Source organism: Ascaphus truei, chromosome 1 (genome assembly GCF_040206685.1).
Source record: "Ascaphus truei isolate aAscTru1 chromosome 1, aAscTru1.hap1, whole genome shotgun sequence".
Taxonomy (NCBI): Eukaryota; Metazoa; Chordata; class Amphibia; order Anura; family Ascaphidae; genus Ascaphus; species Ascaphus truei.
In genome coordinates, this window is record NC_134483.1 from 95109206 (window position 1) to 95130622 (window position 21417).

The 21417-nt window shown below is 47.3% G+C and overlaps 1 protein-coding gene across 4 annotated transcripts in view; it reads left to right on the forward strand.

Moving 5' to 3' along the window:
* The window catches only part of MSH3 (mutS homolog 3), a 239535-nt gene that overhangs the window by 80723 nt on the left and 137395 nt on the right, over positions 1-21417 (forward strand). For 3 of the 4 annotated variants that reach the window (XM_075592324.1, XM_075592301.1, XM_075592316.1), the window contains one exon: positions 18733-18902. In XM_075592324.1, the coding sequence (XP_075448439.1) occupies positions 18733-18902 (170 nt within the window). The remainder of the gene's footprint in view (positions 1-18732; positions 18903-21417) is intronic. The other variant, XM_075592307.1, reaches the window with a different exon arrangement.

The window sequence follows — 21417 nt, forward strand, 5'->3', positions numbered from 1 at the left end:
TGCTGACATATGGGGGGGGCTGCTGAAATGAAATGGGCTGGGGGGGCTGATGAAATGAAATGGGCTGTGGGTGCTGCTGATATGGGCGGTGGAGGCTGCTGAAATGGGCTGTGGGGGCTGCTGAAATGGGCTGTGAGGGGAGAGTGATGTGAGGGGCAGGGGGGGAGAGTGATGTGAGGGGCAGGGGGGGGAGAGTGATGTGAGGGGCAGGGGGGGGAGAGTGATGTGAGGGGCGGGGGGGAGAGTGATGTGAGGGGCGGGGGGAGAGTGATGTGAGGGGCGGGGGGGAGAGTGATGTGAGGGGCAGGGGGGGGGAGTGATGTGAGGGGCAGGGGGGAGAGTGATGTGAGGGGCAGGGGGGGGGGAGAGATGTGAGGGGCAGGGGGGGGGAGAGTGATGTGAGGGGCAGGGGGTATTGTGTGTATGGGTGAGGGGGACAGATGGGGTATGAGAGATCGATGGGGAGTCTTTTTAAGGTTGATGATGGGTTTTGGGGGAGATATGAGGATGATGATGATGAGAGGTGCTGGAGGAGAGATGATGATGATGATGATAATTTTACCCGTGCGGCCCAAATCTTTTTTCCTTGGAGCAGTTTGGCCCTTCCACTGTACAAGTTGTGCAGGCCTGCTCTATAGTCTCCCCGCTTGCGCACAGCTTCGGTGCAGGTAGGGAGCCGGTATTGCTGTTCAGGACGTGCTGACAGGCGCATGCTCGAGCTGCCGTTTGCCTATTGGGCGACATGTCCTTACTCGCGAGTGTACTTAATGTGAGTGTCCTTAAACCGGGGTATGCCTGTAATATTCTTGATAAAACGGTTAGAACCTAAATCACTGTCTGGCTGCTGCGTCCTGTTCAATCACCTACCCTGTCTGAGAGCTGCTCAGACCAAGGAAAGCTGGAAATAAAAATTTGCAAGGTGCCAACAAATCCAGGCCATTACTGAATGAATAATGCCCAGAATTGTAACCAGTGAGCAGGGATTTCAATAATGCCCGGAATTTAACAGCCTTAGCCTATAATATAGCTTACTTGTCATGATAATATCATGAGATATTTAGCATTTTAATCAATCTGGTGCTTCAGGGGTTTATGTGGTTACAGTTTGTCTTAAAAATACAAGATAATATGTTTGACAGGTCACAAAACCTACCTGGGTCTGTGCTGATCTACAAAGAGGGCTTAATTGGTGGGGTATCACTGACGACCCACTAAAAGTGAAGTATGTGTTGTATGGGATTTATTTAATTTATAGAGAAGGGCATTTGTTTTGCCAGAGATGGGATTAAATGATGGCTCTTCCGACACACAGGACACTTTTAATGGTACCAACTTCCAGCACCGGATGACTGGGCCCCCCAGCTGGAGGGCCAGTACTGGTGTCCTGGCTCTCCTGTTGGCAGCCTTGCAAATCACCCTCGTGGACACTCCCCCTGGCTTCCTTTAGCAGCTGAGAACTTCCACTTCCTGGTTGCCAGATCAATGTGTATTTGCCCTTGTATCCAGGTTTGCTATCAGAGTATATTCTCTCCTTCTGACTTGCTCCTTGCCTGACCTTCTGTCTGCCTGACTATACTCGTGATCTCTGCCTGCCCCGACCACCGCCTACCTGACTGTGTTGCTTTCTGCCTGCCTTGACCTTTATTACACTATTATCCTGCATGCCCTCACATCAGCCTGCCTGACCTTCGCTTCCATTGTACTGTGGTTGTCTATTCAAGAATTCTGAGGCTTTTCAGCCCGTCTCTACCACCACAGTCCGGTCTCTGTCCAGTTTCGCCAGCTCCAGTCGTCGGGATGCACTCCCTGCCATGGAGCCCACCTACTGTATATCAGTGCCTTACAGAGAAAAGGCGGAGGATGGATATGACTGAAACTTTATTTTGAAAAAATGTATTTCAGAGAAAGAGAGATGCTACTGTAAAACAAGAGGTCATACTCTGAAGCTGGAGTGTGGCAGGCTCAGGGGAAATGTGAGAAAGTACTTCGCAAAAAGTCTTGTGGATTTATAGAATAGCTTAAAAGCGATAAGGCTATTGTAAATATGAAAGAAATCCAATGATCAAATATGATCTGAGGTTTAAGAACAGATGAGAAAATGGGCAAACTAGGTGGGCAAAGTGGTTCTTATTTGCTGTAAAATGTTATGTGTCTATATATATATAATCAAAGGCTCCTTACCAGGCAAACCAGAGAGTCCAGGGAACAGGACCTTTATCAAGGGAGTGCTGTTCCTAGGACCGAAACGTTGGTGTATGTGCCTGCTATTCTAATACAATTCTTTTTGCTAACAAGTGTGCTGTCTCTTCCTTGCTGTGCCTACTCTGGATTCCCTGGACTCTCTGGTCTGCCTGGTAAGGAGCCTTTGATTATATTTATTCATATGGGACTAGCACCTGTCTTCATCTGTATTTGTGTGCCATCTGCTCTGTTACACTATATATATATATATATATATATATATATATATATATATATATATATATATATATATATAATGTGCAAATGTAAATACAACTGTATGCGCATCTGCATATATCTTATATATATTAGGGTATGTCCAGCCGTACCCGTTTCTCCCCACAGTGTATCTGCTATGTAAGTCCTGTTAAGATCAGGCATTAGCAGGTTAATATATTATATATAATTAATATATATAATTATATATAGATATAGATATTTATGTGTGTATAATATATGTGTGTGTGTGTGTGTGTGTGTGTGTGTGTGTGTATGTATATATATATATATATATATATATATATATATATATATATATATATATATATATATATATATGTATGTATATATATATATATATATGTATATACAGTGTTCGACAAACCTATACATTTGCACGCCCTGGGCAAGTGGATTTAACATCGTGGCGAGCTCCTGTAACGGGAGCCGCCGGGAGCCTCACAACGCAACCGCAGCCCTAGCAACCGGCCGCATGCGTCCCCGGCGACCGGCCGCATTCCGAGAAGAGGCACGCTATGTTCGCACAAGCCCCCGCACCTCCCCAAGAGCGGCTGCTCTGCTTCCCACCGCTGCGGTATGTACACGGAGGGGGGTTTGTCCGCAACAGAAGGGGGGACCTGGCTACATATATATATATATATACACACACACACACACAGTGTACTCGCCACCTAGTACCACATGTGTGCTGCTTGGGCCAATAGGAGCTCGCCACGATGTTAAATCCACTTGCCCAGGGCGTGCAAATGTATAGGTTTGTCGAACACTGTATATACATATATATATGCCATTGTTCACTGCCTCGCGCAGGAGCCAGAAGCGCCGGGAGGCCCACAGACAGGTCTCTATTATACATTTAATTATTTTATCATATAAATATATTTAGCACACTAGAATTGGCACTACCCTATATATCTCTCGCGCACACATATACACACATATACATACATATACACACATGCGCACACACACATATACGCACGTGCACACATGCACACATATACACACACATATACACACACACACACACACACACACACATACACACATATACATACACATACATACACATATCTTATTGGTTCCTACTGTAGGTTTTCCTTCTGTGTGTGGGGTCTTAAACAGGATTGACATCATTGGTTACAGATACTTAGAAGAGAGTACAGTATGAATTGATGGACATCAATGTATCCAGATGATTACTGACTCCACACCCATAATTTCTGCTGGTACCGTCTTCGATTTAGGAAGTATGACATTTAACATTATAGCTTTGGATTAATTACCAAACAAAGTGTTTGTTTTAACCAAGGGGTGCACAGATTGGGGGGCGTGCAATATTTTTTTTTGGGGGGGGGGGGGGGCCCGGCTGTTGCAGCGGCCCAGCGCTCCTCCCCCAAGGCATTTAAATGAATGCAGGGGGATCGTGTGAGGCCTCTGCAACATCACTTACCTTGTCTTCAGCAATGCTACAGTATGGCACGTGACTCAGCGACGTCATTTGATGCCAAAGACAAGGTAAGGCGGAGGGTGCGAGCAGGGAGGGAGAGTCGGCAGGGGGCGCAGCGGGGAAAGTTTGCGCACCCCTGGTTTAACCTACACATTTTTTAACAGTGAGTTCTATATGGTGCGCTTTAAAATGGACTACCAACATTTTCATTTATTTTTTCTTTCATTTTATTTTAAAAAGCCCATTGCTTTCTTTTGGGTGTTCACATGGCAACCTCTGCTGTTTATTTTAACTTGTTCCATTTGATCATGCAGCACAGGGCTGTGTTCTATGCAGACTTCACAGACTATCAGGGAAACTGTCTTCTCCGTTAAGGCTCTTTGAAGTCCAGTAATATCACATACTGGGGGACATTTAGTAGTCATGTTAACGTTAGTTTTGGGCTCAGTTTGCATAATTTTAAATTCAGTGAGCGGGGAAAAGACTAGAGCGGCAGAAAAAGAAATCCTGTTATAAAGCATGTTGAAGAAAGAAAGATGTAAGGGTACTTTAATTTCAGAGAAACTTTGAACTCCTTTGTTTAATGTACATGTAGCACTGTTTCCCTCTGAACACAGAAGCTACTACTGCTGTATGTACCTGTATGGCTCGCAGGAGCCTAAGGCCTGGGACATAGTAGAGTAGGCTGTGCTGAGCCGCGCTGAGCAGATGCACTTACCCCCTGCATCTGTCATCAGCGCGGCTTTAGCAGCCGCTTCCGCACACGTGCGAAGGCTCAGATATTTTGAGCAGACAAGCAAGTTTAAAATTTGCCGCTCTGGAGAGGAGGAGCGGTCACGTGACCACTCACATCCAATGGGAGCGAGGGACTAGCCCCGCCTCCCGACACGCCTTCGACACGCCTTCGCCCCACCTCCGCCCCGCCCCCAAAGCGCACTCACTGCCTCGCCTGCCAGGACACAAAAAAGCTCCAGTTTCAGCAGGCGAGGCAGAGCAGGAGCGTGGATCAGCGGGCCCGAGGCACCATGCCCGAGGCCTTAGCCTCCGCACTGGGAGCCTGGGGGATATATATATGTAGCCAGGTCCCCTGTTGGTAGCGGGGCCGTGTACGAGCAGTGCGCGTCTCTCTCTCATGCGGCCGGTTGCCGGGGACACGAGCGGGCCGGTTGCCGGGGCCGCGAGCGGGCCGGTTGCCGGGGCCGCGAGCGGGCCGGTTGCCGGGGACGCGAGCGGGCCGTTGCTAGGGTCGCGGCGCGAAGGTCCCGGCGGTTTGCGGAGCAGGGCGCCACCATTACCAAGTGCGTTGCGCATGCGCAAGGGCACAGAAGCGCCGGGAGGAATGTAGGAAGGTCGCGCATGCGCAGAGCAGGGCAGTCCACCCCCAGGGTGCACAGGGGCAGAGCCACATGACCCCAGGGAGCCAATAGGGCTGCAGCATCTCCCTGCAAGGAGATTGATACAATTTCGCGCGCTGAGCCACGCTAGTCAGTGCAGGACCGGGAGAGCTAGGGGATGGAGGTGAGTGCAGGGGTCAGTGACCCACTGCAATAGGCCAGAACACCCCTAGGCCCCAGATAGGTCCTGAACTCCCCCAGATTGTAGTGCTTAGGGACTGGCCCTAAGTTAGGGACTATCCCATTAGTGTTAGTGATAGATAGGGACACAGCGGACGTTGCGCTCCCTGAACGAAGGCTTGGGCTCAGGCCTACACCCAGAGACAGAGACTATATCCAGGGTGGGATCGCCCCTGGCGGACCCCGTGCGAGGAGATCCGGGATCAGAAAGAATCATCAAGCGACTGACCCTTTGCGAAGTTGTTGCTGATCCGAGCACCGGAGTGCTCGGCAGGTACTATACGTATACAAGTGCACCAACGGGCCCTTAGTATAATAGTGACTGCGCAGTCACACATATTCTTTCACCTAGAGTGCGGGACATTGTGTGGGGTACTGGACATGGGGTGGTATCATCCGGTGAAGGGTTGATAAAGTGTTAGCGTCCACCGTGGCGCATAAAGTGTTAGCGTCCGCCGTGGCGCATAACTTGTTGGCGTCCGCCGTGGCGCAAGATAGCGTTAGCGTTGTGAAAGACGCAGTGGTTAGTGTCTCCTCTGGGGAGGGACACCCGTTATTCAGTGTGATAATATATGTGTTGTATGCTGCTCACAAGTAAAGGTATTTGGTTATCTCACATATCGTGTATATGGTTATTTATATGTGTCCTGCGAGGACCAATTCCTGCTTTGCTAGGAACCATCGCAGGTGGAGGCGCTGCACCAAGTACAAGAGTACTACTAGTCTTAATATATTGCCCCAGGTTCCCCGTGGCGGAAGCTCAGCCCTCCTGTGAGCCAACAGGTAAAGCACCACACCTGGTAACACTGTATGTTCTCCGCACCCACACTATAATCTGTGATTGGGTGGGGGAATATCCGTTACATATATGTATTCACAATCTCGTGGTGCAACGCCTCCACCTGAGAGGGATCCCGACAGAGTGAGAGGGGCCCCTCACAGGACACAACCCAATAATACACACTTGGTATGATAAAACAAGAATAACCTTTACTAAACACATATATATAAGCCTAAGACATGCAGATGAGCATACAGCTATATTTGCATATTTGCTTTCCTGTGGAGGGTTTTTGTCACTTTTTTTACTCACCATAACTTAACTCAGTATTATGGTTTAGCCTATCCCATAGCCTCTCTTGCATTCCCAGTAAAATCAACCCCACACTGATGAGACCCATCAAGGTTGAAACGGCTGTCTGTGGGTGGTTTTCTGGGTATGCACCTTAACCCTGGCTGTGCTCAAAGCTGTGACCATGCAGCAAGCTTAAGCCTATAGGGAACCATGTTAAAAATGGTTATTGAGGCAAAAAGTGACACTGTGTGCTCATTTGCATGTCATTTCCCAGAATCCCTTGCTGCAGTGGAAGTGCTGTATGCTGGGTGATAATGGGGAAAGGCGGGGTTGCAGACCTGTCTAAGACATGCAGATGAGCATACAGCTATATTTGCATATATATATATATATATATATGTATGTGAATGGTGGGGGGATTAAAAACACTCACAATATACAAGTGTAATTAAGGCAATTTGGGATATATAATCACCACCGAGGCAGGTAACATCTCATGACAGGTAAGCAGTCCAACATCTACTGGAACAAGGCACCTGACTGCGTTAATCCTTTCAAAGATCACTCGAAGTCCTCCATGCAATATGGTATCAGAGCTGGCCTCGATAATACATCATGCACTCACCGGCCGTAACGGGTGCATGCAACGTGATGACGCGATGTCGCAAGGTACGTCCCTGACGCGTTTCGTCGCAACAAATGCAACTTTATCAAAGGGAATGTCCCTGAACAGTAATGGCAGTGCTATTATACTAGAGTGCCTCGATCGTGATAGATACATCAATTATCAAAGATTCCGCCCCTAAAGGGAACCAGAATGTAACAGGAATCAAATGGTGGTAATTTAAAAGAGAATAAACGATCACTCAAGCATAAACGCATGTCATAAACACTGCTTACCTGTCATGAGATGTTACCTGCCTCGTGGTGATTATATATCACAAATTGCCTTAATTACACTTGTATATTGTGAGTGTTTTTAATCCCCCCGCCATTCCCTCCCCATATTAAATATTAGTGTTACACTATGGGGCGTGCGCTCTCTGTTTTTTGTTCTTATACTGTAGATTCTGCATTGGAACTGGTTCTTCCGTTTGAGAGCTGCCGTGGACCCCTGGATCCTGTACATTGTCCTGTTGTCATCTTTCAGGATTTACCTTAGGGTTTGGACATTGCACTTGGACTATTTATTATTTCAATTTATATGTATATATTGTTGTATTAGAGTGTATATTCTAGTTTGTAATTATTTCACATTTTATGGGATTATTATTATTTTATTTTATAGGTAGTTTGAATCATATTTGTTAATATCATATATTCATTTATTGTTTCACGATTGGCGCTACTTTAATCACTTCTTTCTTGTACATTTATATATATATATATATATATATATATATATATATATATATATAAAATTTATTACTCTAATAGGGTATTAATAATACAATACAACAGCCCACGCACTGCGTAGGCGTACCCACCACCGTGTTCCCCGCACCGTGTCCACAGGAATGTCTGAGGCCCTTGGCCACTCTGCTTCTCAAGTGTAACCCCCACTTTATTAGGCATGATCAGTGCCTGATATACCGGTATGTTGGTGCACATAGTATACGATACCTGCCCAGTGCGACTGCACCTGGGCCCTTAAATATCTTCAAAAAGAATCCGCCGACCTCCTGCGCGACGTCCTGGCTTCACCAGCGCGATGATTCGTCAGGGTCGATCCCACCCTGAAGATAGTCTCTCTCTGGAAGTGCCGCGTCTGTTGTGTCCCTAGCTATCACTATGCCACAATAATGGGGCAGGGTCCCAACGCTAGGGCCTGTCCCTGAAGCAACCACAAACTACAGGGTGTCTCAGGGCCTATCTGGGGACTAGGGGGAGTACTGGCCTAGTGGAGCGGGTCACTGACCCCTGCACAGACCCTAGCTCTTCCAGGCACCAGACTGAGCAAACGTGCTCCCTTGCAGCCTTATCCTTCCCCTTCCTAGGGAATCCTAACACCCTATTGGTTCCCTGGCGTCATGTGGTGCGTCCGAAGGCTCATGGGACTTGTAGTCCCTTCCAAGAGCCTTCTCCTATTGGCCGTAGCTTCGCGCGCTTACACTGCGCATGCGCAACCTAATAGTGGCCTCTCGCTGCGCATCTACACTGCGCATGCGCAAAGGGGACAGACATGGCGGCACCCTGTGTTTGCCGGGCCACCGGAGCCTCTGCGACCCGCTCGCCATCCTGAACAACGCACCCCCCCCTGCTCTGGCTCACGCGCCCAGCTGATGCGTGCCTGCACCCTCACGGCCTCGTGCGCCACCGCCAGCCGCGCTACCCTACCGCCCGAAGGTGAGGGGGGGGGACACACACAGAGGGATCCTGGCTACATACACAAATGTTTTTATTATTTAGATGTCTGAAGTTCATTATAGTCATAGTGTAGTGGAGGATGAATTGCTCAGTGAGTAAATGACAATGAGTTTGAATCAGTTTGTGTCAGCTCCTCGTGACCTTGAGCAAGTCACTTTACAGGCAGCCCTCGGTTATCCAATGGAGTCTGTTCTGGAAGTAGCGTTGGATAGTGAAACCGTTGTAAAGTGAGTCCCATGTTAATCAGTGGCGGTGAGCGTTGGATAACGCATTCAGGCATCGCAAAACGGCCCATAGGGTTGCGTTGGATATGCCATTCGTTGCAAATTGAAACATTGGATAGCGAGGACTACCTCTATCACCCTGTGTCTCTGGCACCAAAATCATAGATTATAAATTCTACAGGGCAGCGACTGTGTCGGTAAAAAATCCTATGTGCTATCTACCATGCACTGTACTCTGACTGTGAAGCACTGAGTCCCATTGGGAGAAAGGCGCTATATGAAATAGTTATTATTTTATTATTATTAAATTATTTTTCCCACCTTAACAACAGTTGATATTTAAAAAAAATATTAGATTAGCTATTACTCCCCCTGACATGGTCCATGTATGAAGTTAATATATTGACTTTTGGATTTATGAAATGATGTGTTCATATTTGTGTGGGGGAATTAGTACTGTAAGTGCGGAGGAGATAAGTGTGTGGGTAAGGTTTGAGCCTATGTAGTATAAGAATTAAGAATGTGTGGGATCTGCAGCTTTTAACTTTTAGTGGAATGACATGAATATTTAAAATCATTGGTTCTCAAACCTCTCCTTAATGACCACACCAGATCATAGGAATCACAAAATGCATTTGCACACAGGTGAATTCAGCTAATTGGCATGTGAATAGGATATTGGGTGGTATGGCCAGAAATGTGGTCTGGATCAGGACCATGTTACAAGTTTATAGTCTTGATGCACTCCGATAATGGCATTTTGTTGAAAGGTAGTATATGTGCTTATGTTGGGCTGTTTCATACATTTAAACACGTTTGTAAGTGTAATTTTATAATGTTGTCAACATATTATTTTGTATCCAGGACATACTTGAACTCTGTGTTTTTTTTTTTTGCTGGTCAATTATTTTATAAAATAAATATGTTTATCAACAATAGGGCTATAACAACCTAAATCACGAAACTTTTGAATCAAGGCAGCATTAAGCTGGGCTTATAGTGCCGGCGATGGCGACGCAACGTCGCACCAAAACAAATGCATTGAATCCGTCGCATGTGCTTATAGTAGGGGCGACGGCGCAATGGAGCAACCAAAATCTCTGTAGTGGGTAGAATTTTATTTTTACAGCGACGGTCTCACCATGTGACAGGCTATAAACCACTCAGATGGCTTCTGATGCAGAGAGAGGGGGGATGTGCGTGAGTGCAGAGAGAGGGGGATGTGTTTGTGCGAGTGTGCAGGAAGAGGGGGGGTGTGTGTGCAGGGAGACGTGGGATGTGTGTGTGTGTGTGCAGGGAGAGGAAGGGGATGTGCGTGTGAGTGCAGGGAGAGGGGGATTGTGTGTGTGTGTGTGTGTGTGTGTGGAGAGGGGGGGGGATGTGTGTGTGTGTGTGTGTGCGCCCTGGGAGAGGGGGGGATGTTTGTGTGAGTGTGCAGGAAGAGGGTGTGTGTGTGTGTGTGTGTGTGTGCGTGTGATCAGGCCCACCAACCGGGTGGTCTGCCGGGGTCGGCGTCCTGGGCCCCGTGAATCAGGCGGCCCGGCCGCCCAGGCCCCCTGTGCGGCCGTGCCCGTTTTATTTAAAAAGTAAAAAAAAAAGGAGCCAATTCCCGTGCACATGCGCAGAGCCGAAGTCCCGGCGCGCATGCGCAGGGAAACCAGGGTGTCCGGCCTGCTGCCTGTGGGCCCGCTCCCCGCGCGGGACAGGGGGGGAAGTGTCATGACGAGCCCGCGCTCGCCAACCCAGTTCCCCCTGCGCCCGCCTCCTGCCCAGGGCAGCAACCGTGGAATTAGCCCGTCAGTCTCACCCCTCCTCCCCCCAGTCGCCTACCTCCCGCCCAGGCAGTCAGTCCATCTGTCTTTTGTTGAAAATATAAAAATATATAAAATAAACAGATTGCATTGTAATGCATTGTAATGTATTTTTCCGTATTACAATAAGAAGTAAAAGTTGCGTGCTAAAAAATATTTTTTCGTGGTAGGGGCGCTATGGGTTTGGGGGTTGCGGGCCCTGCTCCTTTCATTTGTCCTGGGCCCCATGATTTCTGTTGGCGGCCCTGTGTGTGATTGTGTGTCTGTCAAGTGAAACACTATATTAACAACTTTAAAATAGTAAATTCTCCTGTAATTTAAAGTGAAAGTGAAAGTAAATTCAGCCTTCCCCCTTGCTCTCGTCTCCGCCCCTCTGCCTTCCCCCTTGCTCTCGTCTCCGCCCCTCTGCCTTCCCCCTTGCTCTCGTCTCCGCCCCTCTGCCTTCCCCCTTGCCTGACGTCACTCCTCTTGTAGCAAGAGACGGTCTCCAAACCCCAAATTACATCTTTCGCAAGGGCTACAGAGACGGGTGACATCATCCGTAGCCATTGCCGGCAATATAAGTGCAGCCTTAGTCTAGCACTGAGAAAACCAGTGTGTATTACGTGTCCTCTTAATTCACTGTGGGTATTAGGCTGTTTGTAATGAGGCTTCAATTTGAAGAGCTATGAAACCTTACAATATCAAATGCCTTGTAAAATGGTATAGATGAAAATTGTGCCTTTGTACTTTCACTTTATTTCTAATCCAGTATCATTTACGTTTGTCTGAGGCTTCGGAGATTTGCAAATTTGATTTGTTAAATATTTTGCTAATGAACACTGAAAGCAGCAGAGTTCATCAGGTGAACCATCTGTTTACAGAAATAAAATTGTAAAAGCAACCCTGGCAAAGACGACATTGACCCTCTGGCATCTCTATGCTGATTTGTTTGCTCTGAATATATCCATTTTAAGTAGTTTTCCTCTTTGTGCAAATGAAAGCCTGCTTGTTACTTCTGCATAAGTTTGTATGCGCTTTCTCTGCTTTGACGTCGGAAAATCATTCGTAGAGCAACTGGCTTCGAGAACCATAAAAGGACGTGTCTCTTCAAAAAGTCGGCCCCTCGCTGACCCCCGGAGTTGGGCAATGTACGATATGATAGTAATAAAGGAATAATAACATTTAAAAATGATGCGTCGGTAATTATTATAATGTTACTGTCACTCACTATGGGAGTTATTGATATTTTCAGCAGAGTTGGGGAAGTGCACATGGCAGAGTAGTAGAAGGCAGGTCTGCCAATGTAAAAGGGATCCTGCACCCATCTTTCACACTAGACCCCTCAACGGTAGTTGCACCCTCTGTCTACCAGACAATTTGTCCCCTTGCTCATTATTGTGAGAATGTGTCTTATTGCCCAACCCTACATATGAATATACACAATTCTAGACATGGTACAAAACAAAAAAAGTGACGTTTCCTATAGATATCTGTAAGCATGGATAGAGTGGTTATGAATCAAAGTTGGTGTAAATAGTTGGGCCCCATGTTTTTTTAGCTAAGCGAATTGCAGGCTCAAACAGTTCATTTTATGACAGCAATGTGAACTACATAGGAAGGTTTTTCCATCTGTTCCAGTTTTCTATATATGCAGCAAACAATCCAGAAAATTTTAAATCAAGACCTAACCAATAGCCCTTTTGTCATCAGCAAATCACAGAGGGAAGAGAGCTAATCGATACAGATTCTAAAACGGGTGCGCAAAACTTGTTGCACTGTGCCCCCCTGCCTGCTCTTTTGCTCAATCTCGCACCCCACTTACCTTCAAGGAAGCGTCAAATGACGCCCGCGGTATCATTTAACGTCATGTCTCCATGGTAACGGGCGTCATTTGACGCCGCGTTGCAATGGAGACGTGTGGACAAGAAGCTGGTACGTACATTTACAGAGGCCTCACTGCCGCCCCCCCCCCCCCCAGCAACCATCTTAGAATTGATCCTCATATGCAGCAGTGGGATTATATATCCCAGTTTCCTCAGGTGGGAAGGAAATACCACAGGGGACTGTCCAAGTCAATGGGACAATGGCAGGAAGAGGAACATGATATCCTCCTCGTGCGGAGAGCCCGCCAAGTCGGTCTAGCAGGAGCTGGCAGAGGCGACAGATGCGTTAAGGGTGCCAGCAGCACCTGGACTAGGCAGAACTCCGCACCTAGGCCCCAGTCAGGCCGTGAGACACCAGAAGAGCAGTATTGCAGGGAAGGCCCCAGATGGGGACCATTCCTCTTATTAGTATTGTTGCGCCGGTGGCGGACGGCCATGCAGTGATCTGCAACCTCGAACCAGGCTGTAGTATCCAGAACACTTGGGTGAGACACTCCGGCTGGAGCTCACCCCACATGGAGGATCTGGACCCTTATGAGAGAGGGGAATTGTGTCGGAGGCTCCGCTGCGTGGGACCCGCTCCAACACACCATGCCAAGCAGCACCTGGGTACTGGAGTACCCAGGCAAGTACCCAACGTGCACCAACATTTACAGCGGGTAGCGCTACCTCACATTTGGGTGGGATTGCTGGGACGGACACCAGGTGTTATTGGTGCCACGGCACCCTCAGTGCTTTGGGGGAACCACTCAGTGTTTGGGGTCACTGAATTATACTGTTGATACCTGATATTGTGTGTTATCTGTGTTTATTGTTGTGTAAAGTAAAGATCAGTTATATACATTGTGTGGTGTATTGCTTACTATGGTTGTATTGGTTCCTGTGAGGGGTTATCCCGCAATGCTGGGATCCCTCATAGGGGGAGGCGCTGCATGCAAGGAGACAGAGCTCACCCCAGTCTCCCAGAAGCGGAGGCTTTGGCTCCCTGTGAGCATACAGGTACAGCAGCACGCGTAGTTGACCGCATAGGGAAAGGGGGCTACATTTGGAGGCGCTGCTGAGATTTAGACCTGGGGTGCCCGAGTTAAGCAGAATCAAATTTAGGGAACCATGTTGGTACCCTCCAAACAAGAGGCCCGTCAGTGGGCCGTGGAGTTCCAAGAGTCTCCCCGCCATGTGGTTGCTGTCGGGTATGGCCTGGCCGCCATCCGTCCACAACAAGTGTGCACCTTCCAAAGGCGGTTTCCTGGTTTAGCCGGAGCCCGGCTCCTAGCCCGAAAGTGGGACTCTACATACCGTTGGAGCATAGTCATAGTTACCACCGGCAACAAGTTGAGTGAAGATCAGGGCCCTGCATTTTCTGGAAGCCCTGCCCACTGCTTGCCCGTTAATATACCCAGACCTACCGATACCGATGAAGGATTTCAGTCCCGGACCAGCACCTGAGGTTCCTTTTGGGGGCTAAACTCCTATACCCCTCCGATAGCCCCAGAAAGAACGAAGCTAGTCAAGAGTCAGTCCACAGCTGCCAGTCTGGCTGCTGTAGTCGCCGGTCGACCGGAGGCTCGGTCTTCAGGGAAGCAATACAGCAACTGGTGGACGGTCTATCGCAGTCCTCGCAGTCACACAACAGTTGAAGGCTTTCTCCGTGATACCACCCACCCCCATCGGGGAAGAAGAGTTTGGGACTTGGAGAGACCATACCCTGTAAGTGCTCAAGGAAGGGTCTTGTTCCAAAGCTGAAGAGGCAACGGATAGTCGAATGCCTACGGCTCCCAGCATCCCAAATTGTGCGAATGCACCGCGAGACAGAGGGGGAAGCCACCACCCAAGATTTGGTCGAACTCCTCAACCAGGTCTATAGTGCAGAGGATGATGAAGATTAACTTTTAGCCCAGTTTCGTGCTCTCCGGCAGAAGGAGGGAGAAGATATGTCCATGTTTGTCTGACGCCTACAACTATATTTGTGGGAATTACTCTCAAATAAAGTAATTCCTGCAACAGTCGTGGATGAGTACCAATTCAAGCACCTTATGAAAAGATCTCTACCTTCTCAACCTATTGCTCTTGTGATGCGAGGTGCCCCTCTGGCCAAACCCCCCCCCCCACCTTCATGGAGTTGCTGGGCCACGTAAGGAAGCATGAGGTACAATTGTGATTCCATACTCCCAAGGCCTCTCGAGAGTCTCCCAAGTGAGAGGGTAAGGGAACCCCCATCCAAGAAGCCTATTGCGAAGGAGAATCCTGAGGAGAACATCCCAAAGGAACCTCCCCGCCAAACACCCCAAACGGCCCGGAGCTCGGCTCCTAACCCTTGCTCCAATGCGACCCGAAGCAACCGCTGCTTTACTTGCCACAAAGAAGGTCACTCTGCACGGGACTGTCCGAAGTCCGACACCCCCTCCCCCCGGAGCCATGGCCTTCACCGTGCATTCGGCAGAACAGCCGTCCACATCCTCGGATAGTGCCCGTACGCCTAACCCCAAAAAGGAGCCCCAATCGGATGCCTACAATTGAGTTGGACCTGCGGCCTTAGTGTGAGTACTAGTGGAGGGTATCTACTCCTCTGCATTGCTGGACACTGGGTCTCAAGTGACCATTATCTACCGGCAATTTTACGAACTGAACCTCAAACATCTGCCTATGCAGTCGGCAGAGAAAATGAAGCTGTGGGGCCTCAGTAGCGAAGACTCCCCTATTTATAGCGTGGTTGAAGTACGGTTGGATATACCGCAGCTTAACACCAACAAAGCCCACCCCATGGAAGTAGAAGCCTTGGTATGTCCCGAGCCCCGGGAACATCCAAATTCTCCCATCATATTGGGGACAAACGCGGTTGTGGTGCGAGCCCTGATCCGGGCCTATCACCTCTGTGAATTCACCCAGTATTCAAAGTGGACTGCTACAGAATCTCTGCCCAAGAAGGGTTTGGACAATTCTTCAACCTTGAGAAGGGGTTGACAGAGATTCCACCAGGGAGAGTGAGACACATGGCCGCTGTACCTAACTACCCGGCCCACGAAGATCTCGTTTGTCTGCCCCCTCGGGTTTTACCAGTAGACCCGGATGCCCCAAGGCATCTTTGGTGCACCTACAACTTTCCAGGGACTAATGGAAAGGACCATCGGTGATAAGAATCCCCGGGAATGTATGGTCTATCTGGACGATATCATCGTGTTCGGACGAACGTTAGGAGAGCACGAAGAATGCCTTCTGAAGGTTCTGGATAGACTGGGAAAAGGCATGAAGTTCTCCTTAGACAAATTTCACTTCTGCCGCACTTCAGTTACCTATGTGGGCAACATCTTGTCCTTAGAAGGGGTGGCTACCGACCCTGCTAAGGTCGAAGCATTATTGAACTGGCCCAGACCAGAGAATGTGATGGAGTTCCGATCCTTCCTGGGGTTTTGCGGATACTACCGAAGATTTGAGGAGGGGTACTCCAGCAAGGCCAAAGTCCTCAACAACGTACCCGGAGGATCAGAAGTACAAATCTGCGGCCCCGTGAACACCGTTCGGGACAAATGGACTTCCACCTGTGAGAACGCCTTCACAGAGCTTAAGAGCCTCACTGAAGCTCCTGTCTTGGCCTATGCAGACCCGGAGCAACCATACGTCCTGCACGTGGACGCCAGCTTCAACGGGCTTGGAGCTGTATTACACCAGAAATACCCTGCAGGCCGTCTGACAGCGAGCGGAACTACCCAGTCCATAAACTGGAATTTCTAGCACTCAAGTGGGCTATTGTGGATAAGCTACATGATTATCTTTAGGGGGTCTCCTTCGAGGTGCAAACCAACAATAATCCTTTGACATACATCCTGACCTCCACCAAGTTGGATGCCACTGGCCACAGGTAGTTGGCTGCCCTGTCTAACTATCAGTTTACCCTGAAGTACAAGCCAGGGCCCTTGAATGTCGGAGCTGATGCTCTGTCCAGAAGGCCTAGACTGAGTTTAACATTGGACAATGGTGAGTGGGAAGAGATTCCTGGCCTTGGGATTCAAGCAATGTGCTCTACAGTGGCGATAGTGGAGGACAAAGTCACTTTCTCCAAACTCCGAGTGGTGGATTCATTGGGATGTCTGTCGAAGGCACTTCCTGCAGCATATTGCCACCCAGAAGGCATGTCCATAACTCAAGTTTCCATAATGAGCTGAAAAGAGCTAGTGATGCACAAGATGCGAGAGCTGGTGGCTAAAGCCAAATGATGGGCCATCGAAGAAAACAACCCCTCCTTAGTGAAGCGTGCTCCCTCTGACACGGTCGCTGTTACCATGAGGGAATGGGACAAGTTTCACAGACCATGGCCTCCTCTACAGAGTTGTCTCCTATCGGGGTGGTTGTGATAGGGGATAACTAGTCTTGCCCAGACGGTTGCAGTACCATGTCCTACAGTCCCTGAACGATCACGGACATCTGGGAGTGGATAAAACTTTCCGACTTATAAGAGATCGGTTCTTCTGGCCCAAGATGCGGGAATCTGTGGACCAACATTGCCGGAGGTGTCTGCGGTGCATACAGCGAAAGACTGCCTACATGCGCAGCCCCAATGGGCCACCTAAAGAGCTCTGGTCCCATGGACCTAGTCTGCATGGATTTCCTTTGCATTGAGGCAGACTCAAAGGGTATCGGGAACGTTCTCGTAATAACAGACCATTACACCCGAAACGCTTAAGCGTTCCTCACCAAGGACCAGAAATTTCTCACAGTAACCAAAGTACTGTGGGAGAAGTACTTTTTCCCATTACGGGTTACCTAATCGGATGCACTCCGACCAAGGGAGACACTTCGAGAGCAAGTTGCCTGTGTAAGCAACTTACCAGCCTTTTTTTTTTTCTTCTTTTTCCTTTGTGAGGTAGATTCAGATACATTAGCAGTACTGGGCACACATTCTTTCTCATCCCTGGTATTCTTCACATTGACCTCTGGAGGTGCTATTTACTCAAATCTTCATTTCTTTCTCAGTGTATGCTGTAAGCACAACTGGACATATACAGTGGAACAGACTTTGCTTGCAGAATCTGTTATTCGGTTCTGTGACCATTTTAAATCCCCGCATTTATTTTCAAACCCACAGTTTCTACTACTCAGTGCCTTTTGGACTGCCCACATTAAACTCCACCAATTGTGATGCCCACATCACATTGCAGTATCTTTTAGTCCCAGTTTAAGGCAGGAAACATTGCTTTTTTCTACACATTGTTTATTTACAGGGTTAAATTATACACTAACAGGTCCACCGTCCCTTTAAGTCAAAAGAAATCATAAAATAAATGCCTATTTCTCTTAGGAGACTAACTATACCACTCCGGCCCTTTCTAACCGAGCCGCCAGCTAAGCTGGTTGCAAGCCCCAAAACATGCTCTATCATATACAAAGTTCAATAAGAAAGTCTCTTATCTATAATTGTTGGGGCTCCAGGTAATTCCCTCAGGACCCTGCGAGAGTTCAGAGAATTCTTCCTCTATAGTTCCAAGGTTATGGATAGTACATCCCTGCTTCCGAGCGGTCTCGCGTCCTTTCTTCCTCTTCCTGGGATTAATACCCAGTCAGTCCCAGCAGACTCCGTGACCACTGTTCAGCGGGTCTAGGGCACTGTTCCAGCTTTCTTAGCTGGGAGATCTTTCTCCCCCCCCTTTCTCTGGGGAAAGCAGTCTGTGTGTAGTCATATCCTGACTTTTAAAACTCGTGTTGATTCAGGAGTACAGCTTGATTAGCTGCAGCTGAACTAGCTTCTCTAGGAAGAATGAACTTTCTGTAGGCTGGAACGCATACCATCTGCAACAGTGATTGTACATTTAAAGTTGCCCATTGCAAAAAAGTAATACAGCATAGATGTGCAATTATTCAATAAATACTTATTCTTTTTTTCAATCTGGTAGTGTACGAGATGATGACAGAATCCGGACAGAGAGGATGGATTACCTTAATTTTGAGTACAACCAGGCCTTTCAGCTCATCAGTGAGTTTTATGGAAACGAAACACCTGACTCAGGAGGTACGGAACACATTTCAGTGAACTCTCATATCACATCATTTAAAAAAAACTACTGTAAATTAACATTAATTTTAGTGAAACTAATGTGTAACCTTTTGGAATGGGACATTTGGTCGCTGTGTTTGGCCGCTGAGGGACACTTCACCGGAGCCGCTCCACTGCTGGACACTCAGCCACCGACCGTTTCACCAATAAGGTAAGTTAACTTAAGGACTTTTAGCGGTTAGGGTAGGGGGTTAAGAATAGGGGTTTTAGGGTAAGAGGTTAGATTTTTAGGTTAGAGAATTGGGCTAAGGGGTTAGGTTTTTAGGTTAGGTAATTGGTGTAAGGCGTTAGTTTTTTAGGTTAGGAAATTAGTGTAAGGGGTTAGGTTTTTAGGTTAGGGAATTAGGGTAAAGGGTTAGGTAATTGGGATAAAAGGTTAGGTTTTTAAGTTAGGTAATTGGGGTAAGGGGTTAGGTTTTTAGGTTAGGAAATTAGGGTAAGGGGGTAGGTTAAGGAACTGGGTAAAGGGTCAGGTTTTTAGGTTAGGTAAAAATGGGAATTGGGGTAAGGGGTCACATTTTTAGGGTAGAGGGTTATGTTAAGAGCTTAGGGTAAGGGTTTTGGGGTAAGAGGTTAAGGTTTTTTAGGATAGGGGTTAAGGTTAGGTTGTTTTTTTTAGGGTAAATGGTAAGGTTAGGGGCTAACCTTGGCAGTGAAACAGCCGGCAGCAAAATGTCCATGTGGTCAGGTGAAGGGCGGTGATGACTTGGTTGCAGCAAAACGGCCGCGACCAAATGTTTTGTACCGTAACTTTGTGAAATCTCTGGAGATACGATTGACATTTTATGCTGTGTGTGTATGTGATGTGAAAGCATTGGGAGAGGGGGGGAAGGGTTTCTAATCCAGGTCTGTTGCTGATTGGAATTTGACATTGCACAGGGTAACAGGCATTCAGTATAGTTCTGGAAACTGACCTTTCTCAACATAAAAGCAGACAAGGGAACAATAAATGCTGAAATAGTTCTAGATTAATTCATTGCAAATTTAAGGCTTGAGCTTCTAAGATACTGTATGTGTTAGACATTCTACTTGGGGACATTGAGCTAGTCATTTTGTGTACCTCGGCTACCATTTTTTTAGGCACAGGTTAATTAACAATTATTAATTGTATATAAGTAAAACAGACCCAGGATTTGTGGGAAACTTCACTTTCAATTCTATAATGCAATATGGGTAATGTATCCGTGTTGCATTACTTATTTTAGCTTTTGGCAGATCTCCCTGTTGGCTTGTAATATAAACTGACAATCTAACACATCTAACTGAATATTTGCACTGTAAGTAAATGTTTTCAGATTGAAGGCTTTGGAAACATGATTATTGAAACGTACTGTACATCACACACTAAACCATATGTTAAGATGACATAATTATAAATGTATTCCTACAGTAAGTAATTGCACTTTTTTTTATTTTATGGAGGGTCCGTAATTTACACACTCATTGCATGATCAGTCACCACTGCAGTGCAATACATCCAAATTGCCAACCAAGTGCAATATATGTTTTGTAATTCACATAATACAGTTGTTTATTAGCAACTTCCTAATTGTACGTTCCTCAGGAGATGGGAGGTACAAGCTTCACTCTAATTACAGTATTCTTTATTTTGTTTTTTTACTAAAATGGTATTAAGTTCCCTGGATCAATTTTTTCCCCTCTCTAGATTTTATTGGTAATGTGGCATCTTTGACAGTCTCAGCACCCACCATAGAACATATATTTGTGTGTTTTGAAAAGTGTTAATTTTCCAGCTCGAGGATTTTACCAAATGTAATAAGAAGGATGCAGCAGTGCCAGAGTCCTATTGATTTTGGACTTCATTCACCAATTATATTTAAGGGACACGCACACAAACACGCACAGCAACACACACACACACAGAACCGGGAGATCTGGAGAGGAGCAGCTATGAAGTGCTCTGCAGCCCCAGCTGCTGCCCACAAGCTGCAGTGGTTAAGCAGCCAGCCTGCCAGCCCTGCTCTCCTCCTACCGGCTATAGCTGTTCTAATGTGATTGGCCCGCCGCTCCCTGCCTCCCCACAGCTTGACTGCAGCTAAAATGCACTCGCCCCAGGCAAGTGGGCGAGTGCATTTGTCGAGCCCTGTGTGTGTGTTTGTCTATATCTATCTAGATCTCCATCTATCTATCTACATATATATATATATATACACATACACACGTTTCAGGTTCTGTGCTCTCACATTAAAGGCAGGAAGCATAAGAATCTGTTAACAGGTTTATTCTCAAACACATAAAGCAAGGCAAGAATCAAACAAAATGCCTAGCTCCTCTCTGAGCACTAACTACACAGTACCTATCTTGCCCCTAACTATCCCGGACAGATACCCTGCTTACCGGTTAAACAAAACTCAGGGATAGCTGTATCACAGGCAGTGCAACAAAAGCAGACTAAATTATACTTACTTTAGGTTCCTGAAGAAAGTCCATCTCCTGTGCCAGACACACCACCTGGGCTGCATAACTTCCTAATGGATAACCTTGTTAACAGCTTTAGTGTCCT